Raw genomic sequence first — 20,467 nt, forward strand, 5'->3', positions numbered from 1 at the left:
GTATATATATTTTTATGACAACGGGCAAGTTTCAATTGGTTGGCAGAAATGGCGAGATGTGACGTCAAGGGACACTGGTTAGAATGCCAAGGCCGGCGGCGGGGGGTTGGGGGGAGACAGGCACAGACAGACATTGGGATGGGACCCGGGAGGCCTTGTTTCTCTCGGGCCCTGGCCGCCAAAGGGCCGTCGCAGGCGTCTGGGGACAGTCAGCTCCATGCGGCTCTGGGCCAGGGCATGCTCGGGCAGGGGGACGGGGTCTGCGAATAGTGACTCTGTGTCCGCGTGCGTCCCCGAGAGCCGGAGGCCCCGGCCGGCCCCTCTGCGGTTTGGGAACCACTCAGGCGCCTCTGTGGAGCGGGCGGGAAAAGACGCCGTGGCCTCCTTGGCATTCTAACCCGTGTCCGGACCCTAGAGGCCGGCCGGTCTCAACCACCGGGAGGGCCTGGGAAGGAACCGTGTGGCCCGGGGCCAGCAGTGTCGCCATCGGGCTCCGAGAGAGCAAAGCTGTGGCCTTGAACTTCTCCCCGAAGCTCCTGTGCCCTGAGTCGGGGAAGCAGGAAGTTGTTGCCACCGGGAAGGAAGAGAGCGCGCTCGGAGCTGGGCAGCGGCTCCAGGCACCGCGCCCCTGCCCATCCCACGCCTACCCGAGCACCGTGAACCACCCCCCAACCCAACTCCTCCAGGCACCTTGCGCGCCCCTCTTACATCTCCCAGCACTGTGCGCTGACCCCTGCCTCCGCCGGCCGGCTCCCGTGTGCCGAGTCCGGACTCCCACCCCTCTGGGCACCCCTCGCTCCGCGGGGCCGGCGGTGTCCTGGAAGCCGCCGCGGGGTTGCCCGTGCGCGCGCTCCGCCCTGGGGGAAGCCCGCTGCCACCGTCGGCCCCGAGCGCTGTCCCGGGGCCGCGTCGAGAGCTCCGCAGCGCACACTGTTCCCCGCGGGGACGAGCCTGGAGAGCCTGACCGCTGTCCGCAGCGCGCTCGGGGCTGCGGGCACCAGGTTGCGGGGATTGCGGGGACCGTCGGTCAGCCAGGGGTCCCAGAGCCGGGCCCGAGCGTGCGCGCGCGTCCCGCTGCCCGCAATCATGGCAGCCGGCGCCTTGGAGCGCAGCCGCCGAGCGCGCCCCAGCAGCCGCCTCGGTGCCAGGGCGGCGGGGGCGGGCCGGGCCGGGAGCTCGCGCCCGCCCGCCCGCCTCGGCCGCGCGGGCCAAGGGGCGCGAAACGGAAGGCCGCTGGGTCTCCGCGGCGCGGTGCCCCTGCCCGGGGCGGGCGGCGGGAGGGGCCGCGGGGCGGGGGCGCGCTGGAGGGGAGCGCCCGGGGCGGCGTGCCCGCGGGGACGCGCACGCGGGGCTGCGGGGCGAGGCGCGGGGCCCGGGCGGCGAATCCGCTGCTCGCACCGCCCGCCCCGCCCGCGCGCGCCGTCCCGGGGTGGGGGGCGGTGGAAGGGGGAACCCAGGAGGGGCGGCGCCCGGTCTTCACCCGCAGCGGGCACGGCGGGGGCCGCGGGGGGCCTCGTTGGTATTCCGGGCGCGGTTGCATCCGCGACCTCCCCGCAGAACAGGGGTGCCCGGGCGCGCGGGCACCGCCGCCGCTCTCGGGCGGTCTCCGCGGGCTGCGGGGCCCGCAGGCGCCTTGCTTTCCCCGTCCCCTCCTCCCTGGGTTCCCCGTACTCCCTCCCCCGCTCCGATCCGGCGGCGAAGGGGTGGGCAGGGAAACGCGCTCTCTGGGACAGGTGCCAACTCCGAGACAAAAGACATAAAATAGGCGGCAACGGGGGAAGCGCGGCCGGCGCGCTCGGGCGGGGACGGCGGCGCCGCGGGGGCCGCATCCTCGGTGCCGACCCGGGAAAGTTTGGGAAGTCGCTGCAGCGGCTTCGCAGCGGCGGGGGACGCGCGGCCCGGGTCGCCCTCCGCGCCGCGCTCGCCCTCTCCGCGCCGCTGCTGAATAATTCATGGCGCGGCCGCCGGCCATTAGCATGCACCGGGCGCGCGGCGCGTCTGTGCCAAGCCGCCGCCGCATTCGGCGCCCGGGCAGCGCCAGACGAGCGGCCGCGCGGCGGCCGGGCCCACGCTGTCCCCGCGCCCGCCCGTCCGGCGGCGCCCATTGTGCCCCGGCCCGCCCCGCCGGGCTGTCCCCAAGCCCGCCTGCAACCCACCGCCCGCCCGACGGCCCGGCCCTGCAAGTCCTGGCTCGCGACGCCCGCCCCGGAATGCACGTGAACTTGGAGAAAGTCGCGGGGCGCGCCGGCCGGGCTCTCCGCGGCAGGGCGTGGGCGTCCCGGGGCCGGCGCGCTTTCGTTTTCGTCTGGGACAAAGGTCCCTTGCGGCGCGCGGACGCCGTGACCGGGTCCTGCGGGCCACTCTGTGGCGCAGTCGGGTCGCTAAGCGCAGGGAAGCCGGAGCCCGAAGGCAAGGAGAGACGCGGCGCGGGGCCGGGGAAGTGGGGCCTGGGCCCTGCGCTTCGCCAGCGGCAGTCCAGAGCCGTCCCACCCTGCGAAGAGTTGCGGGAACTGGCACCGCTCTGCCGTCCGCCGCTTCGACGCGGGAAGAGGGTGAGCGTTTGGAACCCAGGACTCAGACCGCTAGCTGAGGGCCTATGCAGCTCTGGGCACGCGAGCGCGGCGCCGGCGGCGGCCAGGCACGGTCCTCCCGCAAGGGCAGGGCTGTCGACCTGTGCGCCCCAGGTCACGATCGGGTTCACGGCGACTCCTGAGGACGGTAAGTGCATTTCTCACTTTCGCTGCTTAGTGAGTATTTAAATATTAATGAAGGGATCTCTAAGAGGGACCCTTCCGTAGGGCAGGCCTTCCACAGACCAGGGAACGCACCGAGGAGGTTGCTCTTGAACCTGAAGCCGCACCAGCTTGCAAGAACTCCACTCGGCATTAATCTGGATCTTGGAATTTGTGAAGCACAGCTTCTAATCTCAGGTGTGCAGGCTATTTGCCAGAGAGAATCTTGTTGAACACATAAAATAAGCGTTAGCAGACATCTTAAACACAATGGGAAGAAAAGAGAAAACATCTGTTTTTAGAATTTTTTTTTTTTTTTTTTGGTGAGATGTGTTTGGAAAGGTTATTGGGAAGCTACAACTCTTTCTTGGAAGATTGGAATATTTCATTTACTTCCTAAACCCACGCTGCTGATTTTTTCCCCCTGGTCGGACACTTGAGGACAGCTGATTTAAAGGGGGGATCCTCGGTTCGGCGTTGGCGGCATTTGGGCCGGTTCAGTGAAAGGCCCTTGTGTGAAAGCTGTTGTTTACGGTGGTGTAAGACGAAAACCAATTCATAACTTTTTGTGATAAATGCCCCTTTATAGGTGCCTCACACAGGCCCAGCCAGTGGCCCTGGGGAGTTTGTGAGGAGCAAGAAGGGGGTGAAGGAATGCTTGCTTGCAATGATTATAGGGTTTCAAGGTAACGTGGAGATTAATTTTTTTCAAAGGTGGGTTTCAAAAGCCGAGGCAGCCTGCAGGCCAGCAATAGCTTCATTTTATTGGAGTTCATTGGCTCTAGCTCTTTGGGGTTTTAAAATACGTGTTTGTCCGTGTGTGTACGGAGCTAGGGTTAAAATGAAACCCCGAACTGTGGGGGATTGAGCCTGCTCTTTAGTATGATTGTGTTACAGGTGCAATGTCCCCCCTGCCCTCCCCACCTTACTGAGGTGGTTTGGATAATCTTGCTGGGTGCTTTCACCACAAAATAATGGGGGGCCTGTTTCCATAACACCCCAGGGCCATGAGCTGGCTCTTGGAGGCTGTGTTTCTGGGAACAGGGACAGAGGCCTGGGTAGTCCAGGCTTGCCTCATGCCTCCCTCCCCCTTGGCTGCCTAGTGCCCTCCCCAAAAACCCCAAGGACTGAGGGGACCATTTCAGTCGGGTCCAGCCAGCCGCGGCCGGAGGTGGAAAGTTTGCCTCCGTGCTGGAAGAACTAACCTTGGCCGTCTTTTTTGCTGGGCTGCCTCTCCCATTGCCCCCTTGCTCCATTTTGGGTTTTTATTTATGACTTTATCAGAGGCAGTTAGCAGACATGAAACCTGGGGTGGGACATTCGGGGGCGATCTCAGAATCGGGGCGCAGCTGCAGAAGACATGCCGTGATAGCCGGGAGCTTCTAGTTGGCATGGCGTTGGCAGTGACGAGGTTGGTAATTAGAAGAAGCTCAAGTTCCACCGGGGCCTTGCCTGTAAAATGCTGGAGACGTTTACCCGGAGGCCACAGCAGACTGGGAACATAGCACGGAGGGCAGGCATGGTGTGGCACTCTCCTGAGGCTGCAGGGAGTCCCTCTGGATTAAAACAGATTCCGAAACAAGCGGTATCCAGCTCTCCTGCTCCCACAGGCCAGACTCGGGGCTAGCCAGGGAAAGGCCTGAACGTCGGAGGAGGCAGTCTCCAGGGCCGCCAAGTGAGGGCTGCTATTCATCAAAGCTCCAGAGCCCTGTCTCCTGCCACACAGTGTGGCCCTGGCCCATGAAATGGGATGAGGTCAAGATTCTGCAGCCAACAGTCGCGGCCAGCGCTGGGCACAGAAGCCCTGGCGAGGCCCCGTCCTGCCTTTGTCCATGTTCCTTAGAGCCAGCTCAGCCTGACAGAGTCTCAGGGTCCCACCAGGGGCTTCCCAGTGGTGTTGGAGTCTCCCATCCCGGCACAGTTCATTTTTGAGGGCACACACACAAAAGAGAAGGCTCTGAAAATGAAACTGACACTTGTCTGTTTTTTTAATCGCCTCTGGATTTAACATCAAGAATGTGGAAAGCAGTGGCCCAGGGCCACAAGGACTATGGTGTGGGCTGGTGGAAGGATGGGCCCCGGTTTTTCTGGTTTTGTTTTAAACCAGGGCCTACCCCAGGATAGTCCGTCGCCTGTGCTGGGGCCTCACCAGGCCCCAGACCCTCCTGGGTGAGAAGGGTCTCCAGGGTGCTGATGGGGACGAGCTGGGCTCCACTTGGGCCGTGCCCCTCTGCCATGGTGAGGTCTCGTGCACACTGCCTGAGCAGGTGCAGGCCAGCAGTTTGCCTTGCTCCGCAGCAACAGCGTGGTGCTTTGCAGCAGGGTTACCTTTTGTTATGTGGTTTGCACCTGGCTGGGTCAGGCTGTCTGTGTGAACCTGTCTCACTCCCTCCGACCCCCTAAAGGGCAGTGGGGCCTTTCCTACCTAGCATGGATGGGGTGTGACTGGAAGGCAGACCGTGTGGCCCAGGAGGAACTGGGAAGAGCTCTGCCCACCCAGATGGGCACCCTGCCTGGGCAGGTGCTGCCTCGTGTCCAGGGGAACCTCTCGTGCAGTGTAGATGCATGCCTGTGCTGAAGGGCGGCCTCTGGGAAGGGAGGGGTCCTTCCAGGCCGGGCAGGAAACACCATAAAGCCACCATGCTTCCTTGGGGTGTTGTCGTTGGGTTTTGAGGGTTCTTTGCATGTTTGGGGAGAGAGGAGAATGCTCTTGCCGAAATCGCAGCAAGCAGGAGTCTGAGCACCCTGAGCTTCAGTCTGCCCCTGCCCCTCCCTGGGTGACCCTGGCACATCTGAGCTCCTCCCTCCGCCTGGATTCTGAGCTGTAAAGCGGGAAGAGTGTTAACCCACCTCAGAGACTTCAAACATTATTTCCATAAAGCACCATTCCAGGCACGTTGTCGGGGAGGGGCGGGACATAAATGGCTACTGCTGTTGTCACTTATTGTTGTCAACAATAATCACTGTTGTTGTTTAATTTTTATTTATTTTACTTACCACTACTATTATTTTATATATTGTATGATGTTATATTCTAAGTAACAGATAACCCAACTTCGGTCTCATCAGAAAATGAACCAAGAAGTTTACTCTCCCGGCCCCACAGGTGGGAGCAAAAGTGGACCTTGATGATACCTCCCAGGTAGACTGGCAGGAGGTTGCAGAGCCAGCGCTTTCCTCACCACAGGGACTTGGTGTGAATGTGGCTTCCAGATGCATCTTGCACCTCACATTGGGTACACAAGATGAGACCAGGGTCTCCTTGGGGACCCGGGAAGTGCTGACGGAGGAGGCACTCCTTCCCAGGGACAGGACGGAAAGCATGCCTGGGTGCTGGCCCTGGATCTGACCTTCCCCCCCCCCCCCCCCACTTCAGGGGCAGGAAAGAAGGGGGCAGGACGTCCTGATGCAGGGGCCCAGAGCAGCCACACCAGCCACCAGCGTCCTCGCTGGAAATGCAGATGGTGATTTCTTGGGAGGGTTTCACCACTCTGACGAGCTAATTGTTCTTTGGCCTGGTACGTTAACCAAAATGCTTGCTTTGGTGAATTTTCCCTCCTAGCTGGTCGTTCAGGAAGACCCAGCAAGATCGTCCTTGCTGAAAACATCTTGTCGGAATAAGAGAGAGCTCTAAATGGCATGGGTCATGCTTTCTGATGTTATAGAACTGAGTAGGGAGAAAAAGCAACAATTGTCTCCAAGCAGAGACAATGGATCTTTCATATGAAATATTTATTTTCAGGGCTGCCCACTGTTCCCTGGGCTGGGACGGTCCGTGGAGCTCGAGCATCTGGGAATGGCAAGCCCCAAACATGTAGTTGGGGACAGAGATTTAGAGAAGAAAAAAGAAAGTCTCCTGACCCGTGGTTCTTGAACAATTTCACTGGGCACGTCTGGCTTTCTTTGTCGAGTGGAGGCTAAGCTTGCACGAGTTAATTTTGTTTTCTTCCGTGATTTTTTTTTTTTGAAAGCCGCAGGACTGCACTTGGCGAGTGCTAGAAAGACGGCCACGTTTGGGATCGTGGGCCGGATGGGGCCTCCATCGGCCAGGCCCAGTTGGCCTTAGCCGGCTGGGTCACAAAATGGAAGTGTGAGGAAAAATAGAGCCCAGAAGAGGAAGGGTCTGTCCCCAAAGGGCTAAGGGAGAGGCCATCGAGAGGGCGATTTGGGCCAATATTTGTGGTTTCCCAGTGTCTGCTCCTCCCCAAATTCCATTCTCAGATGAACTTGGGAGTGGCCCGTAGGTTGTGGGAGAGTCTGGCCTGACTTGGTGAAGCCACACACAAGCAAACACCCTTCCAGGCTGGAGAGGGTGTTTTTGTAACTCTGACAAATGTGGCCCAGAGTTATGGCTCCGTGAATATTTTCTGAATCGACAGAATGAAGAGGCCTACACATGAGCCATCCCCTGGTCCCTTCTCTGAGGTGCTGGAGGAGCTGCCCCGGGGAAGCCAGGCCAGAGTCCACGCTCCCGTTAGCAGATGTGGGAGGAGTGGGCCGTGCTGGGGCCGTAGTGAAGCAATCTGTGGTGCTCGGGGAGCGTTGGGAAGGCTGAGGTGGCCCGTCGGCTGGGGACACCCGGCACATTACGGGGACCTGTCTGGACACCCCAGTGACACCTTGAAGGAGGACAGATGAGGGAGTGGCCCTGATCAGGTGGGGGACCAGGGTCACCCAAGCAGCTTTCTTGGCCAGTTATAATATCTGGCTTCAGAAATGAGGTTTTATTTTTTCGTCAATCGGCTGTCACGTTTTATTTTTCTTCCAATGCCAGAGCTTCTCAGCTTGGCCCCTGTAGCCCCGTACGTTAGCCCACTCAGAAGAGAGCTCTTTCAGGGTGTCCAGGAGCCTCTGACACTATAGGTAGAATTGGTATAATGGAAATCATGAAAAAGAATGAAATTTTGTGACAATGGGCAGAAAAACCCCAAAACCAGGTTTCTAGTCACTTTTTTGTGCGTGATGGGAGGCAGTTTGAAAGTAAAACGAAAATCGGGGATGGGAAGCTTCTTGGTGGGGTCTGGACTGGGGAGTCTCATCTTTCTGACCACCCAGGAACCTGTGTGGAGAGAGTGGCTGGGCCACTGTCCAGCCAGCGCCGAGAGGGTTTCCGAGTAGAGATGTTACCGCAGGGTCACCGGTTAGTGTCGTAAAATAAGACTGGTGGTTGTGGTTAGTAAATGTGTGCATGGGATCTACACGGTAAAAAGGCCAAACAATTTTTTAAGCAGTGATAGAATTTCCCTCCAGATTTAAAAGGAATCGTCCCTGATGCTTCTGGCTTTCTAAAACCGGGGCGGTTTATTTCCCCCACCCCCGCCCCGTGGAACGCCCTTTCCTTCATTCTGGCATTTCAGATGGCAGGAAGAGCATGTAGCTGAAATATTTACCTGCTGATTTGGGGTTCTTAAATTTAGAATCCCCTTTCATGTGTTTAAGAGAGATATTTACATTCAAATCAGCCTTTTATAATTACATTTTAAATTATAATAAAATGATGGTGCCGGCGCTCCAGTTTTCCGTGTATTTTAACGGTAAGAGAAGCTGCCGTGAATTGAATGGGGGCTACCCATCACCCAGAGTCCCCGCTGCCCACCGTGTGGGTTCTGGCCTGCCCGGGCACACATGTGTCCTGAGCATGGCAGCTACATGGGTGTTACCTGTGGGGCCCTCCCCGCACTGCCGGGAGAAGGGCCTGACGGGGATTCTGGCCCCACACAGTGCAATGGTTGCCCAGCCTCACCACCTGCAGCTTCATCTGAGAAGGGCCTGATACGGCCTGGGGTCCAGGCCCACTGCCCTCATGTCCTGAGCCCCACAGTGGCCTGCAGGCCTGGTTTGGAGGCCATTATCTCCTCGGCGGCCGGCCGGGCACAGCAGTGGCCACTTCTGGTCGAGGCAGTTCTGTGGGTGAGGGGCGAGCATCGCCTCCTGCAACCGTAACCCAGGCCCTGCCTCCCCTGCCATGCCCCTGTGGGTCCCATGGTTGCCATCTCGTCCTCAGTGGCTTCCCGATGTTGCCTGCTGGCAGGGCAGGCCCCGTGCCATGGAGCATGAGGGACCCTTCCCCTCCCAGGGCCAGGCTTTTGGCAGCCAGGCCAAGCCGCTGCTGGAATGGAATTCCCGGCGTTCCTGGTGGGGCGCATGGCATCGGAATCCTACCTGCTTTGTCTCTGGCATCAGCTGGTGAGCCAGTCACGTGGCCGTGTGCGTGAGACCAGAGCCCAGGACTGAGGGCTCCTCCCGGGCGCTTCCTCATCGCTCACTCACCCCCACCCCCTTTTTTTGGCTTTCAGCAGGACTGGCTCTGAGCAGGCGTAAAACAGTGTTAAAACTGAATCCGGGCAGCAGGGAGCTCCTGTCCACGGCGGCAGGCTCTCACAGTCCACCGGGCTCTCGCGGTCCACCCAGACCACCCTTTACCTCGAGTCCTTATGCACAGAAAGGCCCTGATATGTCCCATACACTCAGGAGTTAGGCCCAGAGCTGGGCAGTGGTCACTCCACGCCATTCCCTCTGGTGTAGAGCTGGCCCTGCCTGCCCCCAGTCGGCCGTGGGGTGGGTGACACCGCTTCCTGGGGAACCCCTTCCCACACTTCTAGCCTTGTTTCTCACCCACACAAGGACACCCCCGTGGTCACTGCTGCAGCTCCCGGTCACAGAGGGTGAGAGGGGAGAGCTGGACAAACAGGTGACCCAGCAGACCCAGCCTGATGCCCGCAGGAGAGAGCAACGGGGTCTGATATTTTGTCTCCAAATGAAAGAGCCACAGTGAAACCCCAGGCCTGCCAACCCCAGTTGTAGGGCCAGAGAACAGGGATGTTTCCCTGAGGCGGTGGCAAGGTTTGGTTTGGTGAAAACGAAGGATTTGTGAGGGTCTGAGAGGGGAGGGTGACTGACCTAGACTCCACCCCTGGCGCCCTGTCCACCGCGGCTGGCTGGCCACTCTCGGACCCCTCGGCGTCGAGCGCTGACTGGGTGCCTGCCTGGGGCTTGGGGCTCTGTGCATGTTAATTCTGCCACTCCAGCAGCCCTGAGTGGGAGGAGCCATTGTCCCCCTTCTTTCTATAGATGGGGAAACTGAGGCAGGTTTGCCCATGGTGAAGTGGCCAGTCAGACACAGGGCCAGATTGAAACCTGCAGCCTTGGCTCCCGGCTACAACAGCGCCAGCCTCCACAGGCATTAGAAGGGGACTCACTGCAAGGGCCCCAGCCAGGGCAGCTTTCAGGGTGGGGTCTCTGGCCTCACCCTGGGGAAACGGCCGGGGCGCTGGCTGCCTCCTGCTGAGCCTGGCGTGGGAACAATGTGGCCTCTATCCCTGGAGCGAGCCAGGCCGCCTGGACGCCCAGCCCTTCAGAGCAGCCCGGCCAGGCAGGCGCCCACAGCATGGCGCCCACAGCATGGCGCCCGGGCCGCGCTGTCCGTCCACGGGGTGCGGGCGCCTTGGCCAGGCCCGGGCAGCCGCTCCCCGTGTCCTCCCTGGCCGGCCACTGAGTGGCCAGACGCTGGCTTCCTCCTCCCTCTCCCGCCCGGCCAGCCTCCTCCTTTTTTGGTGGTGGGTTTGGGGGCCCAGCCCACCCGCCACTGCCACGTCTGCCATCCTCCCGCACCCACGAGCATCTTTCAAAAATTCCCGGTGGGCGGGGCTGAGCTGCAGCGGCCGCCTCTGCCCCCCCTCCCCGGGCAGCCAGTGCCAGATGAGAGCAGGAGACAAAAGTAGCATTTTCCTCGTACTCCGGGGCTGGCAGCGGGGCCTTCCCCCAGCACCACATGGCTCCTGGCAGCCCTGCCCCCTGTGCCGGGGTGGCCGAGGCCCAGCCGGGCCCACTGGACCGAGGGACGGCGGCGGCCAGAGACTAGGGGGCCCGTGGGCCCATAGCTGGGGCTGGCACCGGGCAGCCTGCTGGCCGGCGGGACCTGCCCTCCTCCCCCACCCGGGTGACCGGCTGGGCCCAGGGACGTCATTTTCACTTCCTGGCTTTGGAGAAGGCGCCTCCATCCTCCGGCACCTCGGGTAAGTCACCTTCTTTCCTTCTGTCGTGAAGACGAGCCGAGGGTGCTGCCATCTTGTGCCCCGGTGCCTGTTACGTGTCCTCCCTCTAATTGGTTCTCCAAACTCAGAATTCTATTTCAGAGCCCTCCATCTTCCGTGCAGGAAGCCCTGCCAAAAACTGCAGGGAAAATGCAGAAGCCAAGCCCATTTACTTTCAAGATCCAAAGCTACAGGCTTTAGAAATCACAATAAAAATGAATGTTTATTATTTCACAGTAGCTGCGCCTTCCATTACAATGGGAACAAATGCTTTGGGAGTATTAATAGCCATGGCCTACTCCTGCCTTCCTGGTTGTGGCAGTTTGTGTGGGGGTCTCATTATTATTATTATTATTATCGTCTTAATTTTTGGCGGCGCCAGGAGTGGCAAAGGGAAAACCACCAGGACCATCCACGGCTCCTCCCAGCAAACTCATCGGCAGGCAGGGCCAGGCTGGCACCCGGGAGGGAGGACTTTGCATCTAGAAACAGAGGCCCTTTTATTTTGTCCGGCATCTTTAATGCTACCATGTCCACAGTTTAGGGATCTAGTTCTTTCTCCCTTTCGTTTTATTTTTTGGAAAAAAAAAAAAAAAAAGAAAAAGGAAAAAGAAAGAAAGCTCCTTTTGGCCCTCAGCTCAGTGTGGGGAAAAATATTTTCGGTTGTTTTGGGCTTTGTTTTTGAGCACTTATTTCAACTTGGGGGTTCCGCCTGAAAGTGCTGGGCCCGTCTTGTCACCACCCTGCCCGCAGACTGTGTGTGGCGTGCACGTGGGCACCGTTCACTACACAGACCCTTGGGGAAGCCCTGAGTGGCCTCATGGCCTGCCCGTGTCCTGGATCTCACCCCAGTTCCTCACCTGCAGAGCTGTTGGGGGAGACACCCAGGTCGTCCAGGGCCTGAAACGTGGCCGGCAGGGCTGGGAGTCCCTCAAAGACCTTTGAGTCCCCCCCGCCTTGCCACCTGTGTTCAGGAGCTGGGCTCAGTGGCTGCCCGGGTGTCCCTGTTGGTCCCTGGCCCTCCAAAAGTGCTGATCCTTTTGATTCAGAGGTGGGCTTTGCAGAGCACAGCCCCATGTCCACCTCCACGCTGTGGCAGGCTGACAAAAGCGTCCTCGGATGCGGCCTGGTTCCCCACCCTTGAGGGGAGCCAGGGTCTTGATATATAGAAAATGGAAGAATCAGACCCGGAAAGTTCTAAACGGCACTGAGAGGAAAACTCCCATGGAAATCCATCTTTGTTTTCCCAGTTCGGAGGCGCGTGGGCCCTGCGTGCGCGGGCCTCGGTCTGAGCGGCCGGCCTCGGCAGACAGCACCAAATCTGTAAACGGAGCTAAGCTCACACGAGGACTCTCGGCGGCTGCTTTTGTTCGTAGATGAGCCAGCAGTCGATACTGGAGGGTCTGGGGCTGCAGAAACAGGCATATATAGCAGAGATAATTAAAACATTTCATGATTATGACAGCCACATTCTGCTGCTGCAAGCTGGAGGATTCATGCCACCCAAATATTTAGCAAGCATCAAATAAAACACTGGTGGCAAAATAAAAGTAATAGAAAAAAAAAACAGAGCGTAATACATTTCAAAGGCAAAAGAGTCAAGGGGATGGATAGGGAATGGGTCGGGGGAAAAGTGGGGAGAGTTCAGCATTTTAAAAGAATTCACATGTTTAATAGCTGGCCACTCATTTTTTTTTTTTGGTATAATTAATGTAGGCAAACAGACCCTTAATTCTAAATCCTGGAATGAGAGATGGTAAAATTTCCTGATTATTAATTTATCATTTTTGTTTTTTGTACAGGGTAGGGGCAAGTAGCAGAAAAATCAATTAATTCACATAAAGGAACATTTTCATTCTAAATTAATATTGCCACTGCAATTAAATTTATCTAGTATTTTTAACATGTATGGATAACACACTTTCCTGTGTACACCTTGGATAGCTGGGACCGTTATATGTGATCAACTATCATCTTAGTTTTTTCGCTTGGTTAACACTTCACCCCTCCCCCCACCTCAAAATCAGTAAAATGCTGTGGATTCTGCTCTTTAAAAAAATCAGGCCAAAATCTCAGCATTCTCCATGGCTCCCAGTGCTTCTCGGCAGTTTTGTTTTTTTTTTTTTTTTTTTTTTTTGAAGAAAGTACCACGCAAAGCACTTTTCACATCATCGCTTCTATATAAATTCCACTATAGACTGAAATTATACATTCTCGCAGCACAGATGGGCTGGTCTGTCATTACGGCTGCTGGGTACTTGTTGGAACACACAGCATATTTCAATTGTGGAGTCGACAATTTCGAAGAACTGGGGTCAAAATAAACAAGTTGCATTTGTGTATAGAAACAGACTTATTCAATGATCTTCTCATCCCCTGGAAAATTCGGCAGAGGAACGATCATCACCTTCATTAAACTTGAATTTAATTTTTGGTCTTCATTTTTTAAGACCCCACGTGCCCTGTGTCAAAGGCCCATCAGTGTTTTAATTAATTACCAATTTTTCTCTTATGCTGCAGCGTTAGCAGTGGAACACAAGATTTAAATTCAAACTCGTGGGTGTGGCTTTTCATATCTTTTGACTTTAATTTTAACATCTTAATAATTTTAATATCTTACTAATCTCTATAGGGGCGGTGTGAAACCTCTGTTCGGTGTTAAGTTGCATATTATTTTGAGGCCTTTATGAAAAATCAGATGATTCGTATTTAGGATGGTCTAAAGATACATTTAAATCCAAACACCACCCACAAAAAAACTCAGCAGGTAAAATACATAGAGTAGCCGTAAACTTAAAAATTATCTCACCAAGATAACAAAGTGCAGAATTTATTGGTTTGTATCAACCTCCTTGAGGGCAGAGCAGTTTTTACAGCCACAATAATTTGCAAATGATGATAACTGTTTATTTTGCAAATATGCTCATATTATGAGGCCATCAGTGGAGGCTTCTTTCTTTTCCCATACGTGTAAGTGTTTGCCTCTGTGTTTCTAAATTCTGGATTCAGGCTCTGCAGTTTCTCACTGGCTGAGACCACGTTCCCACGTTCCTGCCTCAGTGGCAGTGGCCGGGAGGAGGGAAGGGCGCGCCCCCTGTGTTGCCTCCTGCGAGCTCCAGCCGCCACATCCATTTGTTCATAGAAGTGTTTTGTTGTGGCTTGTTTATTTTAAGGGATGTACCTGTTGGTGGAGATGTTAGCAAATCATAAGAAAAGTAAAAAGTTGATGAAATTCGCCAGAGCCGCTTGGGAGCCAGCTCTGCTGTCTGGTGGTTTTAACGACGTCATCCCTTCCAATTCTGGTCTTTTAGCCTATTGACTCCTGCCTCCTTAGCAAGAGGGATATGGCCCTGGTCTGGGCGCTCTGAAAGATGAGGCAAAGTGAAAAGGCCCCAGCCTCTGGGCCGCAGAGCCTCTAAGCAGAGGTGGGCATGGCGATGGTGGTAATAGTAGCAACAGCACTCTCTGCTGCTGTTGACAGGTGCCCGCTGTGTGCCGGGGCTCCTGCATTCAGAAAAGCACCGGCTCTGGGACCCAAGGTCTCGGTTCAGATGGAGTCGTCTTTGTTTCCAGGCCGTGTTGATCAAGGGCAAGTCATTTCACCTCTCTGGCCTCATTTCCTTATCTGTAAAATGGAGGCAGTAAGTGTCAACTTTCTGAACACATGGAAAGCTGGGTTCATGGTGAGCACCCCATAAATGCTATTGCTTCCTTGCCTTATTTCTAAGGCTCAGACTATGCCTGCAAGGGGGCATTTTCATCACCTCCATTCCACCGGGGGAAGCAGCGAACCTCTGAGAGGCTAAGTGGGTTCCCCAAGATTCAACCAGCTGATAAGTGTTGGGCCAGGGCTTGAACCCAGCCCTGCCATCCTTCCAAGCCCACGTGCTGCCATAGCATTCACCGACGCGTGTTGCGGCACACGTGTGCGTGGTGCCCCGGGTGTGGACAGCATGTTGGTACGCAGAGGTGCAGAGGTGTGTGTGTGTAATGTTTGCACGCGTGCATAGGTGTCCTCTTATTTCTCCATTGCGTGAGGTTCCTGGTAGTCGGCAGTTTTGAAAGAGGTGAGCTGGTGTTTGGAGGTGCATTTGTCGGAGTGGGCCACACAGTCCTCAGACCACACCTGGGGATGACTGTGCCATGGGCTCTCCACCACCCCAGGGATGCCCGTGGGAAGAAGGGTGGTTTTCCCCAGTCCAGGGCTAGCCAAAGCCGGCAGCAGGTGGACTGGGCATCCAGGCGTGGGCTTCTCGTAGGTGCTCAGCACTGCTGAGGGAGGCTCTGGCTGAGTGGCCTGCATGCTGGGCCTTGGCCAGACGCGCTGCTGCCTCCTTATGTGGACAGGCGGTTCTGGGCGCCGGCCATTTGCAGACTGGGAGGAGTGGAAGTGAGGCCTGCGGGCCCCGGAGAGGAAATGGCGGCGTGGGCAGGCCCAGAACAGGACCGGGAAGGCGGGCCGAGGGAGGGAGTGGCCCAGAAGGCCTCTGTCAGCCGGTCAGCATGCTAGCGGCCTTTCTCCAAGAAGCGGCCAGCTGGCCAGGCCTTCCCGGGCAGGTCTGTCTGCCCACATGCACACACGTGCACCTGCGTGCCAGGGCACGGGGAGGTTTAGTGGCCTTATTTCCTAATAGGGAACATAGCAGGGCCTGGGGTTTGATGAGACGGCGTAACACCCAGCACACCTTCAGACAAAAGAGACCGTGATAAAAACGGTTCTTACTACAAGGTCCCAGCTTCTGTCTTTAAAATGGGGCTTCCAGCCTCCGCCTCAGTAGATGGTTGGAGGCACTACATGAGATCCTGGTCTGGGGAGCCCCTGGTTCGTTGGTGTTTCCCTTGCCTTGGCCTAGTAAGAGGGGACAGGAGGCCCAGGCTCTATGGTGGGCCTGTCTCAGCCCATTTCAAACCCTACCCACTGCCTTCCCATGACCTTAACAGGATGGCATTACCCAGCACTCGCCCAGATGCCAGGGTGGCACCGGGTGAGTGGCAGTTTTGGGTGGTGCTGGAGAAGGGTCCAGGCATCGGCTGGTATGAGTCTCTGGGTTTCCGAGCTTCAAGGAGGGCTGGATTCAGGGTGTGGGCCGGGCCAGCCGTTCCGGCAAAACCCCAGAAGGAATCCACAGGAGGTGGGGACCGGGAAGGCAGCCGGGTTGCGCCAGTGCCTGCAAGGGAACCTCTGGCCCCATTTCCTGGGAGCCTGACCCCGCCCTAGGATTCCTGGAGTGGGTGTGCCCACGCTTCCGGCCCAGACGTGGGTGGAGGGATCCCACCCTGCCAGGCCTCCCGCCTGTGCGGCTTCTTTCAACTCGTTGAGAGGAGGACTCCTCCTAGGCCTGGTGCTTCGAGGTCCAGACGAGCAGACACTGGCGCCTGTGACCCTGCAGCGGACGCCCTTCAAAGTCCGCGTGGCAGCGTTTGGAAGCCTGGGCGGCGTGGAGACGGCACCTTCAGCTTGAGATAGTAAGTTGCCCAATGCCTGCACCTGTGGAGACTCCCAGCACCTGGTGGATGAGCCGCAGGGGGCTCGGGCCTCCATACTGGGTCTCCAGCAGCAGGGGTGAGGTCTCTCCTGTGATGGACTCAAATGACTCAAACCCACCGGGCTCTGCCCGAGGCATCTGCGCTATGGAAGCAGCTTGCAAATGGGCTCTCTGGGGCCACGCCGGCCCACGGTGGCCACAGCCTCGGCCAGGAGCCGTGGAGGGAAAGATGAGGCCGCTGCAGCGTTCCCATCTGCCAGGGCAACGGGGGCCGGCAGGGCAGGAGCAGCGGGGAACCCCGGGTGGTGGAGATCCCCTGCCTTGGTCCAGGGGAGAAAGCTGGGGGCCGCATTCGGCACCCCCAGGGCAGCGCCAGTGCATGTTGGATGTCAGACTCAGCCCCACATGGCAAGGGGTGTTGAGCTTTGTTGAGCACATCCTAAGTGCCAGACCCCAGGCCAGGTGCTTTCCATCCATTTTGATAAACATCCATTTTTAAATTTAATCTGCCAGTTCCATTTCCCTGCCACATCCATTTGGAGCCAGCACGTAGCAGTGCTGTTCTCCGGCCAGAATGTGGAGTAAGCAGGACAGACAGGGTCCCTGTCTGGGTGGAAGTTCCAGTCTAGTGATGTGTGGGTGCTAACGGTTTTCTATATGAGGAGGCCAGGGTTCAGAGAGGCCGAGGGATCTCCCCAGAGTCACGGGGCCAGCAGGTACCAGAGCCTTCTCCCTAACCCAGGTCCTCCCCACGACTGTGCCTGCACAGAACCACACAGGATCCCTGTTTATCTTCAGATCTTCAGCCTCTCTTGGATGCTGGCCTTGTCTGGTTCTCTCCAGACACCCAGCACTAGGAAGGACCATTCCATCGGCTTGGAGTTCTTCTGCCCCGGGGAGAGCTGGAATTGTCCTGGGGTCATGGGTCACTCTGGCTCTGAGGCCCTGAGGCTTCTCTGGCTGAGTGGCCAGCATTCAGAGCATGCTGATTTGGGCTGTATGGGGCTCCAGGGCACCCTGCCACCTTCGGGCTCTGTGCCCAGGCTGGTGGTGTGCTGGCAGGTGTGAGACTGCACGCAGTGTGGCAGCAGGCGGTGGGAAGGAGGGAGCTGTGGTCATCCTTGTTCTTGGTGTTCCTACGGCCCAGAGGTGGGAACGTATGAGACTGTACACCCAGATGCCGTGTGCCAGACCAGGATGGGCTCACAAGACACCAGCCCTGCATGGGCAGACGGGGACCACATCAGGTCATGGGGCACAAGAACCTTCTGGAGACCCCACCCCATCTGTTGGCATGGTTCACGTTCATGGATGACCAATCATCTCTGAGCGCTGTGGCGCTCATGGCCCTGAGTCCACGGGTTTTCTCGTGTTTCAGAGCAGTTCTGAGCCCACTTCATTCTGCAGAGCACTGGCTCAGAGAGGTTATGGAACTCATCATGTGCCAGGCCCCGGGACGGCCATGGGAAGAGGCCTGAGAATGCCGTCGAGTGACGGGATCCAGCAGACCTGGTGGAGCACCGGGGCCTTGGCCAGAGGAGCTGGAGCCCTAGACCCAAGGTCTAAGCCCTGCACTGCCTGCGCCTGGCCCACAGGCATGGCGGCCTCACTGAGAGGCAGGCTGCATGTCCTCAGCAAACACGGGCACCAGACGGAGACCAGACAGAGGCCAGTACCAGGCGGGGCTGAGAAGTTAGCCGGAGCATCCTAGGATGCCAGGAAGCCTTCCAGAGGTGGCAGCCCCGCAGCCCCCGCTCCTTCCCACAGCTGACCTCCAGGGCTGCAGCTGCAGGGCCCCTGCGTCCAGCCCTCGGACCTGCCACGTCCCAGGGCCCCACTGCCAGGCACCGCCCCATGCCGGCCCTGTACAGGCCACATCTGCTGCAGCAGCCATGCCAGAGCTCCGCCTCCCGGGCTCCGTCCCCATGGAAACCACAGTGGGGGGGGCTCCTCCTGCATTTGGCCCGCTGACTGGTTTCCATTAGAGCCGGCCTGCTTTCCCTGAGCTCTGCCCCTGCAGTTCAAGGCTTCCCCTGGGGGTTTCTTCCCACATTTACGGAGCACCAGCCGTTCCGTGCCAGGGAACCCAGCGGTCTGGGCCCCGCCCGCCCTGGCCAGCACCCACCGGCGGTGCCTGATGCCCAGCACCGTGGCTGCTCCCCTGTCCTTTCTTATCGAAGGCCAGCTGCTGCTGAGTCCTGGTGTCGTGGACTCAGCCCTGGATCTGAGTCAGGGCACTGGGCTCCCATCCTGGCTGGGCCGTAGAATCACTGGTGGGCACTTGAATAAGCCCCTTCCTCTCTCTGGGTCTCAGTTTACCCATCTGTAAAATGAGAAGCTCCATCTATTTCTTGAGTTCCTTGCAATGCCGAGAAAGAAAGACAAAGAGAAAATGAAGCCACAGTACGCTGTTGCTGCCGGGTTCTCAGAACTAGGATTTTTGTTTGCTTTCAAAGAGGGTTTTTTTTTTAGGGAAAGAATCATGGAATTTGACCAGAGATGATTGTTTGAGGGGCCAAGAGCCAGCCAGAGCCCACGGACATGCAGCATGGAAGGCGTAGCCAGAAGCCTGGGCTGCGATACCCGCTGGTCCGCCTTGGCATCTGCTTGGCACCCAGTAACCTGGCTGTGAACACAGTGAGCGGAGGCAGGAAGTGTGCCTGCGCCGGAATCTGGAGGGCTCTGGAAACCTCCCCAAGAGGTTTCCGGAGGTCAGAAATGTGGGCAGAAAATGAGATCCAGCTTTTAAAAACCTGGCGGACTCATCCCCCGGGAGCCTAGGGAGGCCTGGGAAGGTGCCTCCACCACCACGTGGCTGAGTTACAAGAAGAGCTCGCCGGGCTGGACCTGGGGGTGCCGGGCTGTTAGGGTCGGCAGCAAGGTGGCCCCAGCCCAGACTACGTCCTGGTGGTGCCTTCCTCCTCCAGCTCTTGGGAGCTGGGAGGCTCCAGCGGGGAGGTGGTGATGGTACTGGGGCCTTTTGCCTGGCCTGCCAGTGGCCAGCGTGGCTCTCCCCGTGGGACCTCCCAGCTCCTGCTGCCTGGGGTGGTGTTGCGTGTTGGCTTCCCCTGGGCCCTGTGGGTGCTGGTGATGGCCTGGGAACATGTTTCCAGCTCACAGATGAACAGAGCTCGGGAGGTGGCAGACCTTCTTGGCAGCAGGGAGTGAACGGCCCAGTGGGGTGGGCAGCTTGCTTAGCCTCCCCCAGCCTCGGTATCCTCATCTGTAAAATGCGGCTAGTAACCCTGACCTCCTGGTCAGGGTGAGAGTTAGACGAGATGAGAGGCGGGATCAAAGCTGGATAAATGGCAGGAGACGGCACCGAAACTGCGCCCACCCCGCATCCTTGTCATGATCAAGGCAGACCACACGTCCCAGAGAGCCCAGCTCCATGATGGGAGAGCAGGGCCAGGCTGACTGTGGTCAGGCCCACCTGGAGGGGCTGCTGGCAGGCTCTTGGGTGACAGCCACCCTGCCCTGGTGGCCCAGGTAGCCTGAGAGTTGACGTTTCCTCTTCCTCCATCTCAGTCAAGAGGCCGAGTCAATTCCCCACTCAGCTTCCGCCCCTGCCTCCTGCCCGAGGCCACCTGGCTTTGCTGACTGGTCCCAGTGATAGGGGACATTGTCACTGTGGCTCAAAGGGCGGGCTTGGTGGCATTTTCAGTTTTCTGTCGTGGGAAGGAATGAAACCTTGGTTCGAGTGGCCGCATCTGGGTGGCCACGGCCTTTGCACCCCCTGCCTTTGCGCCCCCCACCCCCCCCCCGATGAAAGTAGGCCGAGGGCATCGGCACAGAGCGGCCGCCGCAGTCCTGGCCGGGGCTTGATTTAGATATTCGGGGAGACTGGGATAAGGTAGGAAATGAAGGAAATTTCCCCAGGGAAAGGGGAAGAGAAGACAGAGGAGCTTAAGTGCCCACATGATTATTAAGCATGGCTGGTGATTTACGGCCGGGCAGGCGGCTCCTGGCGGCTCCCTGCCCCCTCCCTCCCAGTGCCCTGCACCCTGGAGAGCCGCCATGGGGAAGACAGAGGCCACCAGGTGGGCCCAGCACCCGAGCTCCGCCTTATCTCCTGGGTCTAGGCCCTCGGCAGTCCCTGGGCAGGTGGCGCAGCACGGGACACAGCTCCTCCATGTGCTGGGCACTGACATCTGTCATCGGGGCCACCTCACAGAACCCTGATGGATCACTGGCCGTGTCTTACAGGCCAGCAAGC

General features: G+C 58.1%; 1 protein-coding gene across 9 annotated transcripts in view; it reads left to right on the top strand.

The window, feature by feature from the left end:
* The first annotated feature begins 1,408 nt into the window (after window positions 1-1,408).
* Window positions 1,409-20,467, top strand: part of LOC129529436 (collagen alpha-1(XVII) chain-like) — a 42,182-nt gene continuing 23,123 nt past the window's right edge. For 5 of the 9 annotated variants that reach the window (XR_010133111.1, XR_010133112.1, XR_010133110.1 and 2 more), the window contains exon 1: window positions 1,409-2,718. Coding sequence is in view for 1 of the 9 variants with exons in the window: in XM_055374349.2 (XP_055230324.1) it covers window positions 1,953-2,718 (766 nt within the window). In the remaining 8 variants the exon portion in view is untranslated. Of the gene's footprint in view, window positions 16,232-20,467 lie in introns of all 9 variants that reach the window. The other 4 variants (XR_010133108.1, XR_010133114.1, XR_010133109.1 and 1 more) reach the window with 2 other exon arrangements.

This window comes from Gorilla gorilla, chromosome 23 (assembly GCF_029281585.2).
Source record: "Gorilla gorilla gorilla isolate KB3781 chromosome 23, NHGRI_mGorGor1-v2.1_pri, whole genome shotgun sequence".
Taxonomy (NCBI): Eukaryota; Metazoa; Chordata; class Mammalia; order Primates; family Hominidae; genus Gorilla; species Gorilla gorilla.